The sequence below is a fragment of the Sus scrofa genome, chromosome 1 (assembly GCF_000003025.6).
Source record: "Sus scrofa isolate TJ Tabasco breed Duroc chromosome 1, Sscrofa11.1, whole genome shotgun sequence".
NCBI lineage: Eukaryota > Metazoa > Chordata > Mammalia > Artiodactyla > Suidae > Sus > Sus scrofa.
In genome coordinates this window covers 131,266,993-131,285,144 of record NC_010443.5, presented here as the reverse complement: position 1 = coordinate 131,285,144, position 18,152 = coordinate 131,266,993, and the positions used below count along the sequence as shown (strand labels likewise).

Genomic DNA, 18,152 nt, shown 5'->3' with positions numbered 1-18,152 from the left:
TATATAGCTTAAACCAGTTACAATTAATTTTTAAGAAAAATGTTGGGAGTTCCCGTCGTGGCGCAGTGGTTAACGAATCCAACTAGGAACCATGAGGTTGCGGGTTCGGTCCCTGCCCTTGCTCAGTGGGTTAACGATCCGGTGTTGCCGTGAGCTGTGGTGTAGGTTGCAGACGCGGCTCGGATCCTGCGTTGCTGTGGCTCTGGCGTAGGCCGGTGGCTACAGCTCCGATTCGACCCCTAGCCGGGGAACCTCCATATGCCGCGGGAGCGGCCCAAGAAATAGCAACAACAACAACAACAACAAAAAAAAAGACAAAAGACAAAAAAAAAAAAAAAAAAAAAAAGAAAGAAAGAAAGAAAAATGTTGAAGTCATGACAAGTATTTTATCATCTAAACATAAAAATCTCTCCCATCTATACATTATACCTATAAACTTTTTTTTAGAACATGGCAAAGTTTTTCTAGTATGGATTATTTTTCACTTACACAGACTTTATCCAACAAACGATGCTTGTCCTGTAGTTCCCTAGTGAATCATTGTTCCATCTCTGGGCTCTCTAAATACAATTCTTTTTCCTCCTCAGAAAGTGGATCTCTTCAGCCTGGGAATTATCTTCTTCGAGATGTCCTATCATCCCATGGTCACAGCCTCAGAAAGGATCTTTGTTCTCAACCAACTCAGAGATGTATGTATCAAATGTTTATTATCTCAATTTCCAGTAAACTGAATGCTAGCATCATTAGAATTTGATGCAGGGGAGTTCCCGTCGTGGTGCAACGGAAACGAATCTGACTAGGAACCATGGGGCTGTGATCAATCCCTGGCCTCGCTCAGTGGATTGAGGATCTGGTGTTGCTGTGAGCAAGCTGTGGTGTAGGTCACAGACGTGGCTTGGATCCTGCGTTGCTATGGCTGTGGCGTAGGCCGGCAGCTCTAGCTCCAATTAGACCCCTAACCTGGGAACCTCCATATGCCGTGGGTGTGACCCTAAAGACAAATGAAAAAAAAAGAATTTGATGCAGGGTATTTTTCTAGTATTTATAATATAGAAGAGATGGTCCTAGTGTAATTTTCTATATTTCTAGTAAATGTAAATCTGCTTATACACTTATAATGATAGGAAGCTTTTCCCAGTTTTATTTATTTTTTGAACTCGTACTTGGAGATATTGCTAGGTTATCTTTTAAAAAATATTTTGAGATCTACTTTGTTTTTAAACAAAGGAGGGAGTTCCCGTAGTGGCACAGTGGTTAACAAATCCGACTGGGAACCATGGGGTTGCAGGTTCGATCCCTGCCCTTGCTCAGTGGGTTAAGGATCCAGCGTTGCCGTGAGCTGTGGTGTGGGTCGCAGATGCAGCTCAGATCTGGAATTGCTGTGGCTCTGTTGTAGGCCGGTGGCTACAGCTCCAATTCGACCCCTAGCCTGGAAGCCTCCATATGTCGTGTCAGCAGCCCAAGAAAAGGCAAAAAGACAAAAAAAATAAAATAAAGGAGGGGAGGAGTTCCCTTGTGTCACAGTGGGTTAAGGATCCAGCATTGTTACTACAGTGGCTTGGGTCACTGCTGTGGTGCAGATTCAGTCCCTGGCCCAGGAACTTCCACATGCCAAGGGTGTGGCCAAATAAATAAATAAATATTTAAAACAAAGGAGGAATTCAAAAATTTTGTGTAGTAGCAATGCAGTTATAGCAGTGGCAATGGGTTATAAAGATAATAGATATTTAGATCTAGAAATTAAAGGTTCTGGCTGAATGGACCTGGTGTAGTAATACCTAAAGACCATGACCAGAAAGGAAATGGGGTCTGGAGGAAATATCAGCCACTTGAATTTTTTTTCCAATGAGATCCTCATTTGTGTTTTTTTTTTTTTTTAATCTTTTATTTATAGTATATTTTTTTCTAACATACAGCATGGTGACACAACTACACTTACATCTATACATTCTTTTTTCTCACATTACATGTTCCATCATAAGTGACCAGACATAGTTCCCAGTGCTACAATAGCAGGATCCCGTTGCTAATCCATCCCAAACATTCTGCATCTATTTACCCCAAGCTCCCAGTCCCTCCCAGTCCCTCCCCTTCCCCCTTGGCAACCATGAGTCTGTTCTCCAAGTCAATGATTTTATTGTCTGTGGAAAGGTTCCTTTGTGCCATATATTAGATTCCAGATATATGATATCATATGGTATTTGTCTTTTTCTGACTTATTCACTCAGGATGAGAGTCTCTAGTTCCATCCATTTTGCTGCAGATGGCATTATTTTTTTCTTTTTTATGGTTGAGTAATATTCCATTCTGTATATATGCCACATCTTCCTAATCCAATCATCTGTCAGTGGACATTTGGGTTGATTCCATGCCTTGGCTATTGTGAATAGGGCTGCAATGAACAGGCGGGTGCATGTGTCTTTTTTAAGGAAAGTTTTGTCTGGATATATGCCCAAGAGTGGGATTGCCAGGCCATATGGTAGTTCTATGTACAGTTTTCTAAGGTACCTCCATACTCCTCTCCATAGTGGTTGTACCAGCTTACATTCCCACCAACAGTGCAGGAGGGTTCCCTTTTCTCCACAGCCCCTCCAGCATTTGTTATTTATGGACTTATTAATGATGGCCATTCTGACTGGTGTGAGGTGGTATCTCATGGTAGTTTTGATTTGCATTGCTCCAATAATCAGGGATGTTGAGCACTTTTTCATGTGCTTATTGGCCATCTGTATATCTTCCCTGGAGAAACGGGATATGGACTTCTCATATGGCTCACAGCATAACTACTCAGCATTGCTTCTACAGTGGCAGTGGCTCAACCCCTGGCTCCGGAACTTCCATTTGTGTTCTTGAGATTGATCCTTGCCTCTGTCATTGCCCAACTTAAAAAGGACTCATGTTACGGTGGTTTTACTACCAGAACAGCATGGACAGCTGTGGTCATCATGCATCAGAGTAAATGAAATGATTACTAACTATGTCCTTGCCTTGACATGGAATGCTCTTTGAGGATTATGTCCTTGGTGAAATGCCTTTCTTTAGTCTAATATTCATGTCTAGTCCCTCATTTCAAGAATATCTCAACTGTCAAGTTAATGTTGAGGTCTTATTTAGCAGAGAGATGAGAAATTTGGAGGGGGGAAGCTTTTCATGTTGCTTTTCTCTTATTCTGTGTTGATGGTTTGATATTTTTACCCTTTTTTCATCTGTGTTTAATAAAGCTAGTTTATCTTTCTCTGAAGCCATTCGATCTTAAAATATTTTGTCCTTCAATGAGATGCTTTCTGTCACTTAGATGAAGTTAGTATTATGATAAAGTGTATGTACTTGAAAGGATGGACATCGGGTTTCAAGATGGGTTTCACCTCCGTCTTCTCTTGCTAGCAAATTTTCATTTCTCTGTATGATTTTCTTACCTCTGGTGGATAAAATGCTTTCACTGTGGCAGTCTGCCAAGCACTTGCTGATTTGAACATAATATTTTTTTTTAGCCGACTTCGCCTAAGTTTCCAGACGACTTCGATGATGGAGAGCATACAAAGCAGGTAATTTTCTGATACTTTAATTACTGTGTTCTCCTCTTGGGTTTTAATTACTATTTTTCTTCTTCAATTAGTAATCTTCTGCCACTCATTCTTGGGTCACGGGAACAACGTGGAGAAAAAAATATCAAGAGATGGAGTACTTAAAATGTATTTAGACTTGAAATAGACCGTAATAATGCCAACAGTTGGCCAGAAAATTAACAAACTACAGGGTTCTTTTTTTTGTGATTCATCCTGCTTTTGAAGTGCTGTTTGGTCTGTTGGCTTAGCTAGTGGGAAAAAAAGAGAATGTTTTTATAGCTCATTGTCTTAGACAAAGCTTAGGACTTTTAAGCAAAAAGAAAATATATTTTAAAACTATAGTTCTGTCTTAGGGTTAAAGTAACTCAAATTGTAAAGGGGAAGACTAGACAGTCAGATGTTACAGTAATTTAAAGCAAAATAATTTCTCTTCCATACTGTAAATACCTGTGTGTGTGTGTATGAGAGAGAGAGAGCGAGACTGTGTATGTATGCATGTAACTCATATCAAAATAAATATTGGCATCCAGCTAATAGGAAAGAATATTAATTAATGAAGTTATTGTACTGCTTCTGGTGTGTCTCTCTTCTTAGTGCTGGGCTGTTTGTCTTGCTGAAGGCTTCCATGGTTAATTCTCTTGTCAAGTAGAGTTTATTCCTTAAACAGACTTCTTAACAATTATAATCAAGGCAGAATACCTTATTTAAGTTGTTAACGCTGAAAACAGACAGCTAGCTGGAATATTGCATTAATTTGCTATTTCTTGATTATCGGTTAGGTATCTGGACTAACAAGTCACTTAGCTTTTCTAGACTTTAATTTTCCTCCCCTGTAAGATAGAGATATTAACTACCCTTTATTTATGTTAGCGCAAATATCCTTATAATTCAGCAGTGTTTAACATGACATTTTTTTATGGCTAGAGGGACCCATTCTGCCACAACTAATCAATGCATGAAGAACCATTAGAAAATATATTGAGTTGTGTTTTTACTTCTTTTGTTAGCTATTATCATTTATTTGAACTAAGCTGTTGTGTGTAAATGTTCATTTCACAGCCTTTCCCTGTAGCAAGGGCAGTATTTCTACACATTGGCAGCTGTGGTGGCTTAGAAACTTAAACTACAAACTCGAGAGCAACTGTACAAACCATTTCTCATGACAGTGATTGTCTTCCTATTACAAGGACTCACTGAGCAGCTTTGAGCATTTGCCATTGGGATGTGCAAAACTGGCTATAAACCCACAACCATTGCTATCTCCTGCATCACATTGTTGCTTTTTATCTGAAAGGAAGCAGAAAAAGCTTATAGATTGAGTATAACACATATGTTGCCACATACAGATATTAAACAGTATTACGATTTTACTGAATAGGATATCATTTTTAATCAGTCGAATTTAACACAGGTTTTCATAAAGCTGTATCATATCCATTCCTTTCTTTATGTGAAAAATAATTACCTGTGTTTTTACTTTGGCCTGAGACCAGGGATAGGGATTGTGGAGGAGGGTGTTTTTAAAGATAGAGAATTAGAAAATGCTTAATGAGGTTCATCTAAAAAGGGAGATTCTCGGAGTTCTGATCATGGCGCAGTAGTTAACGAATCTGACTAGGAACCATGAGGTTGTAAGTTCAATCCCTGGCCTCACTCAGTGGGTTGAGGATCCGGCATTGCCATGAGCTGTGGTATAGGTCACAGATGTGGCTCGAATCTGGCATTGCTGTGGCTGTGGTGTAGGCTGGCAGCTACAGCTCCGATTAGACCCCTAGTCTGGGAACTCCATATGCCACGGGTGCAGCCCTAGAAAAGACAAAAAATAAAGGGGGGGTGGGGAGATTCTCTGAAGTTTCCTGGTGGCTCAGTGGGTTAAGGATCCTGCTGTTGTCACTGCTGTGGCTCCTGTCACTGCTGGGGCACAGATTCGATCCCTGGCCTGGGAATTTCCACATGCCAGAAACATGCTAAAAAATAAATAAAGTCAAGTAGCCAAGTATTCAATACAAATAAATTCAGGTATGCCTCCAACTCCTTATGAATCTGTATTATAAACAAAAGAATTATAGATTCATTATGGAACCCTTCAAAAGTTCATGTTACTTTCAAATAGTTCCCTACTTAATAAGGTAATAGAGAATATAGTTTCCTGTGCTGTACTGTAGGTCCCTATCCAATTTAATGTACCTTCAGGTATAGTAAATGAATAACATAAGAGAATTCAAGGGAGTGGTATAAATACAGATAATGTAAATGGAGAAGGAAAAATAAAAACAAGATGTTTTACACTGCTTTAAGGATTCCAGCAGCTCCTACCCATTGTAATTTATTCTAAAATTAGGCTTCTAAAAATACTTGTTTTATGTTCTTGTATCTTCTTTGATATAGTATTTTAGATACAGTGTTTAGAAGGCCTGACTTCTGCTTTTATGTAGTTGTTGACTTGTGAGGTTTTTGGTCATTGATGGCAATAAAGTATAAAAAGGGCCTCTACCCTTTCAAGTGGACTCGTATTATGCTGTCGCACAGCTCTGCAACCACAGAACTGCAGGGTGCGCAGGAGCCGGGACCGGGGGGCAGGGGGGAGAGGGAGAGTGGGAAACGACACATTCAGAGATTCCAGAAATACCCATTAAAATGCACCAAGTGGAAGAAGTGTGTCTTTGAGGGTGGGCCGGAACCAACCATCACCTTGTTGGGAGATTTCCCAAGCAGCACCAAGGCATCCTATCACCTTGGTGTGGCTGGGTGTCGTTCTAGAAATCCGTCATCTCCTGGCTGTTGAACCACGACCCAGCCAAGCGGCCCACAGCTACGGAACTGCTCAAGAGCGAGCTGCTGCCCCCGCCTCAGATGGAGGAGTCAGAGCTGCATGAGGTGCTGCACCACACCCTGGCCAACGTGGATGGCAAGGCCTACCGCACCATGATGGCCCAGATCTTCTCCCAGCGTGTCCCACCTGCCATCGATTATACCTACGACAGCGATATACTCAAGGTGGGCAGTAGCCATGCCTTGCAGGAGCTTCCCCTGGTCTACAGCGGGATTGAGGCAGTTCCTTAATTTTCATGGGTTCCTTCAATGCCTCCCAGATATGTGTTTTTTTTTTTGTTTTTTTTTTAGTTGAAGTATAGTTGATTTACAGTGTCATACTAGTTCCTGGTGTACAGCACTGTGACCCAGTATGCTTTTTCCAATTCTTCTCCATGATAGGTTATTCCATATATTGAATACAGTTCCCTGTGCCGTGCAGCCAACTTAAGTTCTTAATCTGAGGTTTGTATATGAGGAAGGTGTGCATACACATTAGTCCAGGAAGAGCCACAGTTTCAATCACCCAGCTGCCCAGTGCCAGATTCCCAACCAGCTCAGAGCCAGATCAAGTTAGCCAGTAGCTCCCAGTGCTGGCTGCACATCAAAGTCACCTGTGAGGCCCTTGACAACACAGAGCCTCGGGCCCTACATCCGATCTAGTGACTTGGAATCTAAGTGTGAGGCACTTCGAGAATCTCAGTTGAAAAGCATCCAGCTGGTTCCTCAAGTATAGTCAGGTTTGGAAGCCTTCAACATTTTCTTTTCTAAAAACAAAAATGGTCTGAAACAGTATAGCAAAATGTTAAAATTTTATGAAGTTGAGTGAGTTAATAACATATTTGTTGTATTCTCTATATGTTTCTGTATGCTTAAAATGGAACCTTAAAAGAGTAGTAGAGAGGAGTTCCTTGCAGCACATCAGTTAAGAATCTAGTGTTATCACTGCATTGACTCAGGTTGCAGCTGTGGTGCAGGTTCCTGGCCCTGGAGAACTTCCACATGCTGTGGGTGCAACAAAAAATAATAATAATAATAATAGTAGAGAAAATCATGGTAAGGTTTATGGAAGATCAATTTAGATTTCAGGAGCCAAACAGTTTTTGTTGGCTGGCAATGTCAGTTGCAGGATTATGGCTGATTTTTAAAGTTTTGGTTGTTTGCTATTCTGCTGTTTCTAAACTTTCTATAGTGAAATAGTACTACTTTTTGTTTGTTTGTTGAAGGATGGGGATTGGTTTTGGAGGGTTTTTTTGGCCACGCTCTTGGCATGCGGAAGTTCCCAGGCCAGGGTTGAACCCATGCCTCAGCAGTGACCTAAGCCACAATGGAACTCCAAAATAGTACTACTTTTATAATAATAAATTTGCAAAATATATAAATGCCATGTAGTGGAGTTCCCATCATGGCTCAGTGTTAATGAACCCGACAAGTATCCATGAGGACTCAGGTTCGATCCCTGGCCTTGCTCAGTGGGTTAAGGATCCAGCGTTGCCATGAGCTGTGGTGTAGGTCGAAGATGAGGCTCAGATCTTGTGTTGCTGTGGCTGTGGCCGGAGGCTATGGCTCCGATTGGATCCCTAGCCTGGGAACTTCCGAATGCCGCTGGTGTGGCCCTAAAAAGACAAAGCAAATAAGTAAATAAACACAAATGAATGCCATGTAGCTTTCAGGAGGCCCACCTATGAATTACCTGAATACGTGGGAGGAGATTTGATGCTATTAGGTGTTGGACTGGGCCACAGGATTCCTGAAAATGCTCAGGAAGGATGGATGTACTGGCTTTCTCTGAAAAGGCATGCATCACCATGGCTAAGAGCTTGGACTTTGAACCCAGGCAGCCTTCCTAAAGTAGGATGTACTGCAAGATGTATGGTTTCTCCTCTTCTGAATATGCTCATCAGCAGAACGACTTGTTGAGATCTCTCTTATGATCTTGGGAATAAGCAATGTAACGCCTACTGCTAGTCCCAGAAAAAAATTTTTTTTTTTTTTTTGTCTTTTTTTGCTATTTCTTGGGCCGCTCCCATGGCATATGGAGGTTCCCAGGCTAGGGGTTGAATTGGAGCTGTAGCCACCGGCCTACACCAGAGCCACAGCAACATGGGATCTGAGCCGCGTCTGCAACCTACACCACAGCTCACTGCAACGCCGGATCGTTAGCCCACTGAGCAAGGGCAGGGACCGAACCCGCAACCTCATGGTTCCTAATCAGATTCATTAACCACTGCGCCACGACGGGAACTCCAGAAAAATATTTTTAGTGGAGCCCTTTGATTAGGCTTTGATGACATTTTAATTGGTCATATTTTAGGGCAGTTTCTCCATCCGTACAGCCAAGATACAGCAACACGTGTGTGAAACCATCATCCGCATCTTCAAAAGACATGGTATGTCCTTCCTGAAAAAATATATGCCTTCTCAAAAGATGTGTCCTTCCCTCATTAGAAAGCACCTTGGATTTGTGGATTTGGCGCGACCATTTTTTTTTTTTTAATTCAGTTACAAGCCGTTGACACCTGTGAAATTTAAGCTTATTTGTATAATTCAGCTTGTTGAGGAAAAACAGATTTGAGTATTACAACCTTGCTGCTAAAATATAGTCAGCTGGAGGAGTCAGAAATATGACTAAATTAAGAAACTTAACCTTAGGTGAGCTTTCTATTACTAAATTTAGAGAGACGAAGATGAACTGATTTCAACAGTCCCAGTAATCTGTCAGGTTTCTGTTCATTTTCATTTGTATCTGGAAAGAACGAGAACCTGATGATTAATTATTTTATCTCACTTGGTGTAGGTGCTGTCCAGTTGTGTACCCCACTACTGCTTCCCCGAAATAGAAAAATATACGAGCACAACGAAGCTGCCTTGTTCATGGACCACAGCGGGATGCTGGTGATGCTTCCTTTCGACCTGCGGGTGAGGCTGGGAACACTCTGCTGACAGCACAGGTGCCATGCCTGGTCCCAGGGGTGCCACCTGCCTTAAAGGATTAGCCCCACCAATCCTTTATTCCCCCCAGGCTTATATTCTTTTTTTTTTTTTTTTTTTTTTTTTTTTTGGTCTTTTTGTCTTTTTTTTTTTTGTTGTTGTTGTTATTGTTGCTATTTCTTGGGCCGCTCCCGCGGCATATGGAGGTTCCCAGGCTAGGGGTTGAATCGGAGCTGTAGCCACCAGCCTACGCCAGAGCCACAGCAACACGGGATCCGAGCCGCGTCTGCAACCTACACCACAGCTCACGGCAACGCCAGATCGTTAACCCACTGAGCAAGGGCAGGGACCGAACCCGCGACCTCATGGTTCCTAGTCGGATTCGTTAACCACTGCGCCACGACGGGAACTCCCCAGGCTTATATTCTTAATGTCACCTTTGTTTGTTTTTTTAGGTCCACATCTGTGGCACATAGAATTTCCCAGGCTAGGGGTCAAATCAGAGCTGCAGCTGCCAGCTTATACCACAGCCACAGCAACACTGGGTCCAAGCCACATCTGTGACCAACACCACAGCTTGCAGCAAAGCCAGGATCCCTAACCCATTGAACAAGGCCAGGGATCAAACCCAAATCCTCATGGATACTAGTCAGGTACTTAACCCACTAAGGCACAAGGGGAACTCCAATGTCACTTTTAAGAAATATAATCTTAAGGGAGTTATCAGGGTGAGAGCATTATGGAGATTTGATAACCATTTGACCCTGTGGACAGCCACCCTGCCAAGAGCGAGAGTACTTATGGCCCTGGACCCCAGAACCCTGCATTGCAGGTGCCACATCTGCACGTCAGTGCTGAGCTCCACCAGGTGGCCATAGCCAGCTAACAGGGCCACTCAGACATATAAATAGAGTTTTTCCCTTTATTTCCTGGCTAGGTCTTCAGAAACCTTCAAATGTGTTAGTGTCTAGAACAATTAAATTCTTGTAGCAGCAAGTGTCTCTGCTAATTGTGTGCCAAACTTCACTCCTGCTTGTTTTTGTATCCCCGGGGCTCCCTTTGACAGCCACACTCTGACCAGTTGGTGTTGGCTGCTAACAAGCTCATTTGTATTGTGCATGCATTTCACAGGCAAGAGTTTAAGATCCCTGATGTACAGAAAGCACTACGAGGAGATGAGCAAAGGGTATAACCAGGCAGTTCTCAGATGAGCAAAGAGGAAATGCACAGGGCTAATGAACTTATGAAAGATATTCAGCCTCATGGAGACCAGTGCACAACTTTGTTTAAAAAAAAACACTGAATTGTAAACTTTGAAAGGGTATGAGAGTTACAAAGCAAAGCTGTTTTAAAAAAAGAAGAAGGAGTTCCCATCGTGGCGCAGTGGTTAACGAATCCGACTGGGAACCATGAGGTTGCAGGTTCGATCCCTGGCCTTGCTCAGTGGGTTAAGGGTCCGGCATTGCCGTGAGCTGTGGTGTAGGTCACAGACTCGGCTTGGATCCTGCGTTGCTGTGGCTCTGGCGTAGGCTGTCGACATCTCCGATTCGACCCCTCCATATGCCGCTGGAGTGGCTCTAAAAAAGGCAAAAAGATGATAAAAAAAAGAAGAAGTGTAGTTGGCCCATTCTGACACTGACCTTTGAAACTATGTTCCAGGTTCCTTTTGCAAGATATGTGGCAAGAAATAATATATTGAATTTAAAACGGTAAGAAACAATTAGGGGTTTCATTTGGTGGGTGTAGGAAAGAAACTGGAGAATAACGTTTCATTTCCTATGATCTTTACACAGTAAAGACTTGGGGGTTTAAAGTGTTGAGTTTGGAAAATGGTCAAAAAGCCCAGCCAAGGTACCCCTTTCTATGATCAGAACTAGCAGCCTCCCCTTTGAAGGAATGAAGCAGTTGGGTGGGTACCTTGTACATGTCCCCAGGCCACATTAACTAATTATTTTCACAAATGGTTGCTTGGAAAAACATCTGGCTGTTCCTGGTCACAGATGGCCTCTTTAACAATTTAATTGAAGGGACAAGTGGCCAATGGACTCTGTGTGAAAACTACCTAAACAAACTGAATAAAAGCTGCCTGTAGAGAAGTGGAGTGAATCCAGCGGGAATACTGAGCTCTAAGGACCTCCAGGCACTTACTGTTGAGAAGAGATTTTCTTTTTCTTTTTTTTTTTTCTTTTCAGAGCCGCAACCCAGCATATGGAGGTTCCCAGGCTAGGGGTCTAATTGGAGCTAAAGCTGCCAGCCTACGCCACAGCCAGAGCAGCACAGGATCCAAACCGAGTCTGCAACCTGCACCACAGCTCATGGCAGCACTGGATCCGCCCAATGAATGAGGCCAGGGATCGAACCCGCATCCTCATGGCTACTAGTTGGATTCGTTTCCACTGCGCCATGATGGGAACTGTGCAAATATATCTTTACATTCTTTTAAAATACCTCTAATTAATTTTTTCATTTTTCTTTTTATTTTATTCAACAATCTCTTCTACTTATTTAATTCCAGTAGGCAATGACCTTAAAAATGTGAGTTTCTCTCCCCAGATACTGCATAGAACGTGTGTTCAGACCTCGCAAATTGGATCGATTTCATCCCAAAGAACTTCTGGAATGTGCATTTGATATTGTCACCTCTACCACCAACAGCTCTCTTCCCACTGCTGAAATCATCTATACGATCTATGAAATCATCCAGGACTTCCCGGCACTTCAGGTTCCCTCCCATATTCTAACATCCCAGGACTAGTCCTTTGAGAACCGATGGGCCCATGCCCACAGCACCACTCTTCAGATGGCATTGACAGGGAGTCACATTGTCGCTAAAGTCCGTGGGGATGTTAATGTGGCTTTTGAGAGTGGTCTCAGGCTTTATCTTTGTCTTTTTTTTTTTTTTTGAGGGGAGGGAGTTCTTTCTCCATCCATTCTTCCAAACATTGAGGAAAGAGGCTAAGACCCCTTGCAAGCCTGGAGCACTTTCATACCCTGTTGAGAAGCCTCGGAGGCTCCCTCCTGCACCCAGTCTTTTAACCCCTGGTTTCTTCACTTTGCATTGTCTCTGTGGACTTCCCTGCTGTGGGAGGCTGCTGCAAGCACAGTGGTTGCTCTCCTCGGCCTTCCCTCCCCAGCTCCCACACATACACCCAGTTCACCCCCACTACCATGAACACCAGGCAATCACTGTGTGCTCCTCCACCCAGCCATGGGCTGGCCCTTTCTTCTAGGGAGCCTGTCTGCCCCCTCACTCATTGGCCAGCCGCCTTTTCTTCTCAGCCCTCATGGCACTGAGATGTCTTCTGAGATGAGACATCTAGTACTTGCTGGAGTTGTTAGTTGTTTCCTCCAAGGGCTTCCAGGGCAGGGTCTGTGTGCCCCCCCCCCATTTCCGTACACCCTGGTGCACCTGGCACAGCACACAGCCCACCCCCCTGCAAATGCTTATTTATTGATTGACTGGTGTGGACAAAAGTAACAATGCCTATTCCACCAGCTGTGATTATAGGTCAGTTACTATTAAACCAGGCCTGCTCCTGCTTTGAAATCTCTGTGAGCGCATCCAGACTTTTTAAGATGGCTGGAGACCAAAGTATTTCTGATGCATATAATGAAGTATGAAATTATATTATATTCTTTGACTACAACAGTGTAAGAAGAAGGTACATAAAAAAGTAAACTAGGAGTTCCCATCATGGTGCAGCAGAAACGAATCTGACTAGGAACTATGAGGTTGCAGGTTCGAATCCTGGCCTCGCTCAGCGGGTTAAGGATCCAGCGTTGCCGTGAGCTGTGGTGTAGGTCGCAGACGCGGCTCGGATCTGGTGTTGCTGCGGCTGTGGTGTAGGCTGGCGGCTACAGCTCCGATTAGACCCCTAGCCTGGGAACCTCCATATGCTGTGGGTGCAGCCCTAAAAGGACAAAAGACCAAAAAAAAGTAAACTAGGAGGCTATATGCTATAATTAAATCCTTCCATTGCATCAGGTTGGTAAATTGGTGATAAGCTTCTAGATTTGATCATATGCCTATATTGCTTTTATAATGAAAACAATAATTTCTCCATCCTAGGAAAGAAATTACAGTATTTACTTGAATCATACCATGCTACTGAAAGCAATACTCTTACACTGTGGGATCCCAGAAGATAAGCTCAACCAAGTCTATGTTATTCTATATGATGCCGTGGTAAGTATTTAATTACTTCAAATTGATATTGAAGGATAATAATAATAGTTCATGACTGGTTTCTTTGGGATGTAACCATAAAACCGAATTGGGAATTGTCTCTCCTTCCCTCACTGCTCTCAGGTAAAGGAAGCAATTGGCTTTGATTCTATCAACAGTTAATAAGTGTTGGTTGAGGAGTTCCCATCGTGGCGCAGTGGTTAACGAATCCGACTAGGAACCATGAGGTTGCGGGTTCGGTCCCTGCCCTTGCTCAGTGGGTTAACGATCTGGCGTTGCCGTGAACTGTGGTGTAGGTTGCAGACGCGGCTCGGATCCTGAGTTGCTGTGGCTCTGGCGTAGGCCGGTGGCTACAGCTCCGATTCAACCCCTAGCCTGGGAACCTCCATATGCCGCGGGAGCGGCCCAAGAAATAGCAACAACAACAACAACAAAACAACAACAAAAAAGACAAAAGACAAAAAAAAAAAAAAAAAAAAAAAAGTGTTGGTTGAGCTTTTATTCTGTACTAACCTTGTATTACAGTGACCTTCAGGTTTCTTTTTTTCTTTTTAGGGCTGCATCTGCAGCATATGGAAGTTCCCAGTTCAGGGGTCTATTTGGAGCTGCAGTTGCCAGCCTATGCCACAGCAACACTAAATCTGAGTCGCATCTGCTACCTACACCACAGCTCAGATCCTTTAACCCACTGAGTGGGGCCAGCGATTGAACCTGCGTCCTCATGGATACTAGTCGGGTTCATTACTGAGCCACAATGGTAACTCCATCCCAGGTATTTTTTTTAAGGCTAACTTCTGAAGTTTGAATTTTCTTATTTAATTTGTAATATAGTTAAGTTCTTCACTAACCTACTTCTTGAGGGAAAAAACCACTAAGTAATTGATCCTGGTACTTAACAATAATAGGTTTAAAAATAGTTAACCTTTATTGAGCATGTACCATGCTCAATGTGTATGTGCCAAGCATTGTTCTAAACCCTTTATTTACATGGATTAACTGGCTCTAACCTCACAAGTGCTCTTTTTATCCTTTAGAGAGGCCAAGAAAGGGAGTGTTAGTTTTGAGAAGAAAAGACTTATGCCCTGCCCTTAATTCTTCCAATCTGCCCGAGCTAATCAGGAAAGTCACTTATAGACTTGGATTGGTTGAACTGGGGGAGACTGGTTTAGAACTCCCTTGGCACCTCATTTATTGCTTCCCTTATGTGGAACTGGGGCAGCAGCACCTTCAGGCACTCTTTCTAGTTTAGTCACATCCTGGTATTCTTACTCTCTAGTACGTGTGCAGATAAAATAGTATGAGTGCAGAGCCTGGAGGGGAGACATTGAAAATCCTTAAGAGTGTATATTTACAGTGCTGGGATGGAAGTGAATCCTTATCTTTTCTAATTTCTTTATGTTAGGGATTATTTTCATAATAAATAAGAGCATCCAAGAGATTCAGTAGCTAACAGTGCCAGACAGCCTAAGCTTAAGGCAGGATGAGCATGGAAGTCCATGGTGGCTTGCTGTTTTTTATACACTAAAAGGCTTAACTAACTTTTCCTTCGTCTGCCTGGTACACATCAAGGGCCCTACCTTTAAAGTTTGCTTCTCAGTGGTTCTTTTTTCCTCCCAAAGTGCTGCTGCTGTTTGGCAGGGACAGAAACAGCATAGTGTCAAGTGAGACGCTGGCATAAACCCCGGGGAGGGTGCGGGGGGCTTCCGGTCACTCTTGGCCAGTCCTGCAGCCTGCCTGCCAGCGTGGGATATCACGCTCAGAGCCCATCCGTCCGTGGCTTGCATGAGGGAGATGTGACTCCCTCTACCCCAAGATAAGCACCCTAGTTAAGCCTGTCTACCTCTGGCCTTAACTCTGGGTTACCTCATCATTCAGCAAGTGCAACTCCCCCCTTATTCTTTTATGTCAGAGATATTCACATTTTCAAACAATGTTAGTTATAGTTTTATGTGAATTGGGGTAGTTTTTTCATCAGAGTTAATCTACTCTTCATGGTTAGGAGCAGTTTATCCAAAATGAAGGCGATACCTGTCAGAATTAGCCTGGATCTTGTTCAGGGCCACATTTGGTGACTCATTATTACCTTTTTCTTCTCCATTAGACAGAAAAGCTGACAAGGAGAGAAGTGGAAGCTAAATTTTGTAATCTGTCTTTGTCGTCGAATAGTGTAAGTACCTTCTAACGGTGTGATTACAGCTCTCTCTGTCATTTTGTGGTTCCAGAAAATGTCACCCAGGCCTCAACATAGTAAGGAAGCCACTCTTCCTGCCACCTCAGACCGACTTCCCCTTGAGCATTAATAGGTACCATGGCAACCTCTAGGATTAGGGAAAGAGAAACCGTGCCATGATCAAAGAATGTCTCTCCACGCCACTTCTGAATGTGCTGTAATCAACCTGTTCATTCCTGACACTTTTCTTTCACTTCCCTTGTAAAGGCTGTGCCTGGTGGAGCCTCCTGTGAGCAGACCTTATACTGCTGGCCCTCTTCTGAAATCAATTCTTAGGGACTAGATTGAGGCTCGGAGCTCTGCAAATTCATGTGGGTGTCCACCTCCCCCCTCCACAAGGGACAGCCCACCCCACCCCACCCCCAGTCTTCTAACAGCTCAGAGTTGAATTAAGGGTTTTGCTCCTCCAGTCCATTTCCTAACCCTAAAATCTTACCTTTGATCGAATTGGCAATGAGGAAAATTTCACGGGGTAATAAACAGGTTTGCCTTATTCTCTCTCTAACCATCATGTTGGACCTGGATCTTTAGCCCACACAATTAAGTCCCTGAAAAGGAGAAGACAGTGGGATTTCTTACATTTTCCTAAATATTTATATACAAGGATATTTTTCTTTTTTTAACCAGAACCCTTATAGACCTTGGTCTGATACTCAGTTACATAATCCTGTGGTAACGAGCAAAATTCACATGTGGCATAGATTAAAATATGATTGTACACAGGCCAGGCAGAGTCACTTTTGGACATTTACAGTGTATCAGGGATTAAAGACGAGTCAGTTGAAGAGTCCACAGACCGCTTTCAACGTCTTCATTCTTATTGGCCTTTAAAAGTCATGAGGAAAACAGCTATACTTCAATTTTTTTTTAATTAAAAAAAAAAAAAAACTAAAGAAAACTTTGTGAAAACCATACATGTGAATAATGGAGCCATTAGAAACTTTAAAAGAAAAAGCATGAGGAGGTCTGGACAGCACATAGCCAGCCTCAGCCCTTTAGACAGTTTTCAAGGGCGCACATAGACCAGGGCTTGAAGAAACCACCCATACAATTTGCAGGTAGGGGGAGAATAACCCAGGTACATAGCACTTGGGGCTCTAGAAGTTAAACCAGGTTAAAGTGTAAATGTAAGTACTGGAAGAGATATTAATAATTGCAAAGTGACCCAAGGGCATAATATGCTAATATGAAGGACAGCATGTCCCTAATACCCTAGATGCATAATACCCACCACATGCCCATCTGCAGAAATAGTTCTGTGTATAAATGATGCAAAAAAAGCCCAAAACGTTCTTTGAGCTAATGTCACATTTCAAAATATTTCACACTTGCACAGGAGAGCTGCATTGGTTGCTAAAATGTCAGCTTCAGAGTTCCCTGGTAGCCTAACAGTTAAGGATCCAGCATTGTCACTGCTGTGGCGCCTGTTTGATCCCTGCCCTGGGAACTTCAGCATGTCACAGGTGCAGCCAAATAAATAAATAAAATGTCAGATCTTTTTTTTCTTGTCTTTTTAGGGCTGCACCTGCAGCATTGGAGGTTCACAGACTACGGGCCAAATCGGAGCTGTAGTCGCCAGCCTACACTGCAGCCACAGCGACATAGGATCTGAGCCATGACTGCAACCTACATCCCAGCTCACAGCAACGCCAGATCCTTAACCCACTGAGTGAGGCCAGGGACCATACCTACGCCCTCATGGATACTAATTGAGTTTGATAACCACTGAACCACGATGGGAGCTCCAGCTTCTCTTTTTGCTAAATCTCTACTTGCCAGTCATTTGATATTAAGCATTAATTCAAAGTTGTGTGTTTGATTAGTTTGAAATGAAAAGCTAGTATCTCATAAAGGCATTTGGTACTCTCATTATTTTAAAAGGGAACTCTAAGGATATTAGAAAAAGGAGTAGAGGAGTTCCCGTTGTGGCTCAGTGGTTAACGAATCTAACTAGTATCCATGAGGACTCAGGTTGGATCCCTGACCTCGCTCAATGGGTTAAGGATCTGGTGTTGCTGTGGCTGTGGCGTAGGTCGGCAGCTACAGCTTCTACTGGACCCCTAGCCTGGGAACTTCCATATGCCATGGGTGTGGCCCTAAAAAAAAAACAAAAGAAAAAGAAAAGGAGTAGAAATATTGCAGAAGAGTTTCAGATATCTGGCCCAGCTTTCATATTTTACAGATGAGGGACCTAAGGTCCAAAGAGCTCTGTGGCTTATCCCAAGTCATACGGAGTCAGTTGACAATAGGCTGAGGACCAGAATCTGAGGTGTTAACTCTAGTGCTTTTGGGAGTTTATTAATGGGGTAATTTAATGTTAAAATGTGTTGAGAGGAAAAAAATTATTAAGAAAAAAAATTAAAATTAGACAATTTTAAAATTAAAAATTCTTGTCTTTAATAAAGAAATTAGATTTTAACACTTTAAG

General features: G+C 42.8%; 1 protein-coding gene across 11 annotated transcripts in view; it reads left to right on the top strand.

Moving 5' to 3' along the window:
* The window catches only part of EIF2AK4 (eukaryotic translation initiation factor 2 alpha kinase 4), a 110,423-nt gene that overhangs the window by 70,096 nt on the left and 22,175 nt on the right, over positions 1 to 18,152 (top strand). For all 11 annotated transcript variants that reach the window (XR_002345549.1, XR_002345551.1, XR_002345552.1 and 8 more), the window contains 9 exons: positions 588 to 689; positions 3,492 to 3,545; positions 6,327 to 6,563; positions 8,692 to 8,767; positions 9,175 to 9,296; positions 10,968 to 11,017; positions 11,862 to 12,030; positions 13,378 to 13,494; positions 15,596 to 15,661. Coding sequence is in view for 3 of the 11 variants with exons in the window: in XM_021097878.1 (XP_020953537.1) it covers positions 588 to 689; positions 3,492 to 3,545; positions 6,327 to 6,563; positions 8,692 to 8,767; positions 9,175 to 9,296; positions 10,968 to 11,017; positions 11,862 to 12,030; positions 13,378 to 13,494; positions 15,596 to 15,661 (993 nt within the window). In the remaining 8 variants the exon portion in view is untranslated. The remainder of the gene's footprint in view (positions 1 to 587; positions 690 to 3,491; positions 3,546 to 6,326; positions 6,564 to 8,691; positions 8,768 to 9,174; positions 9,297 to 10,967; positions 11,018 to 11,861; positions 12,031 to 13,377; positions 13,495 to 15,595; positions 15,662 to 18,152) is intronic.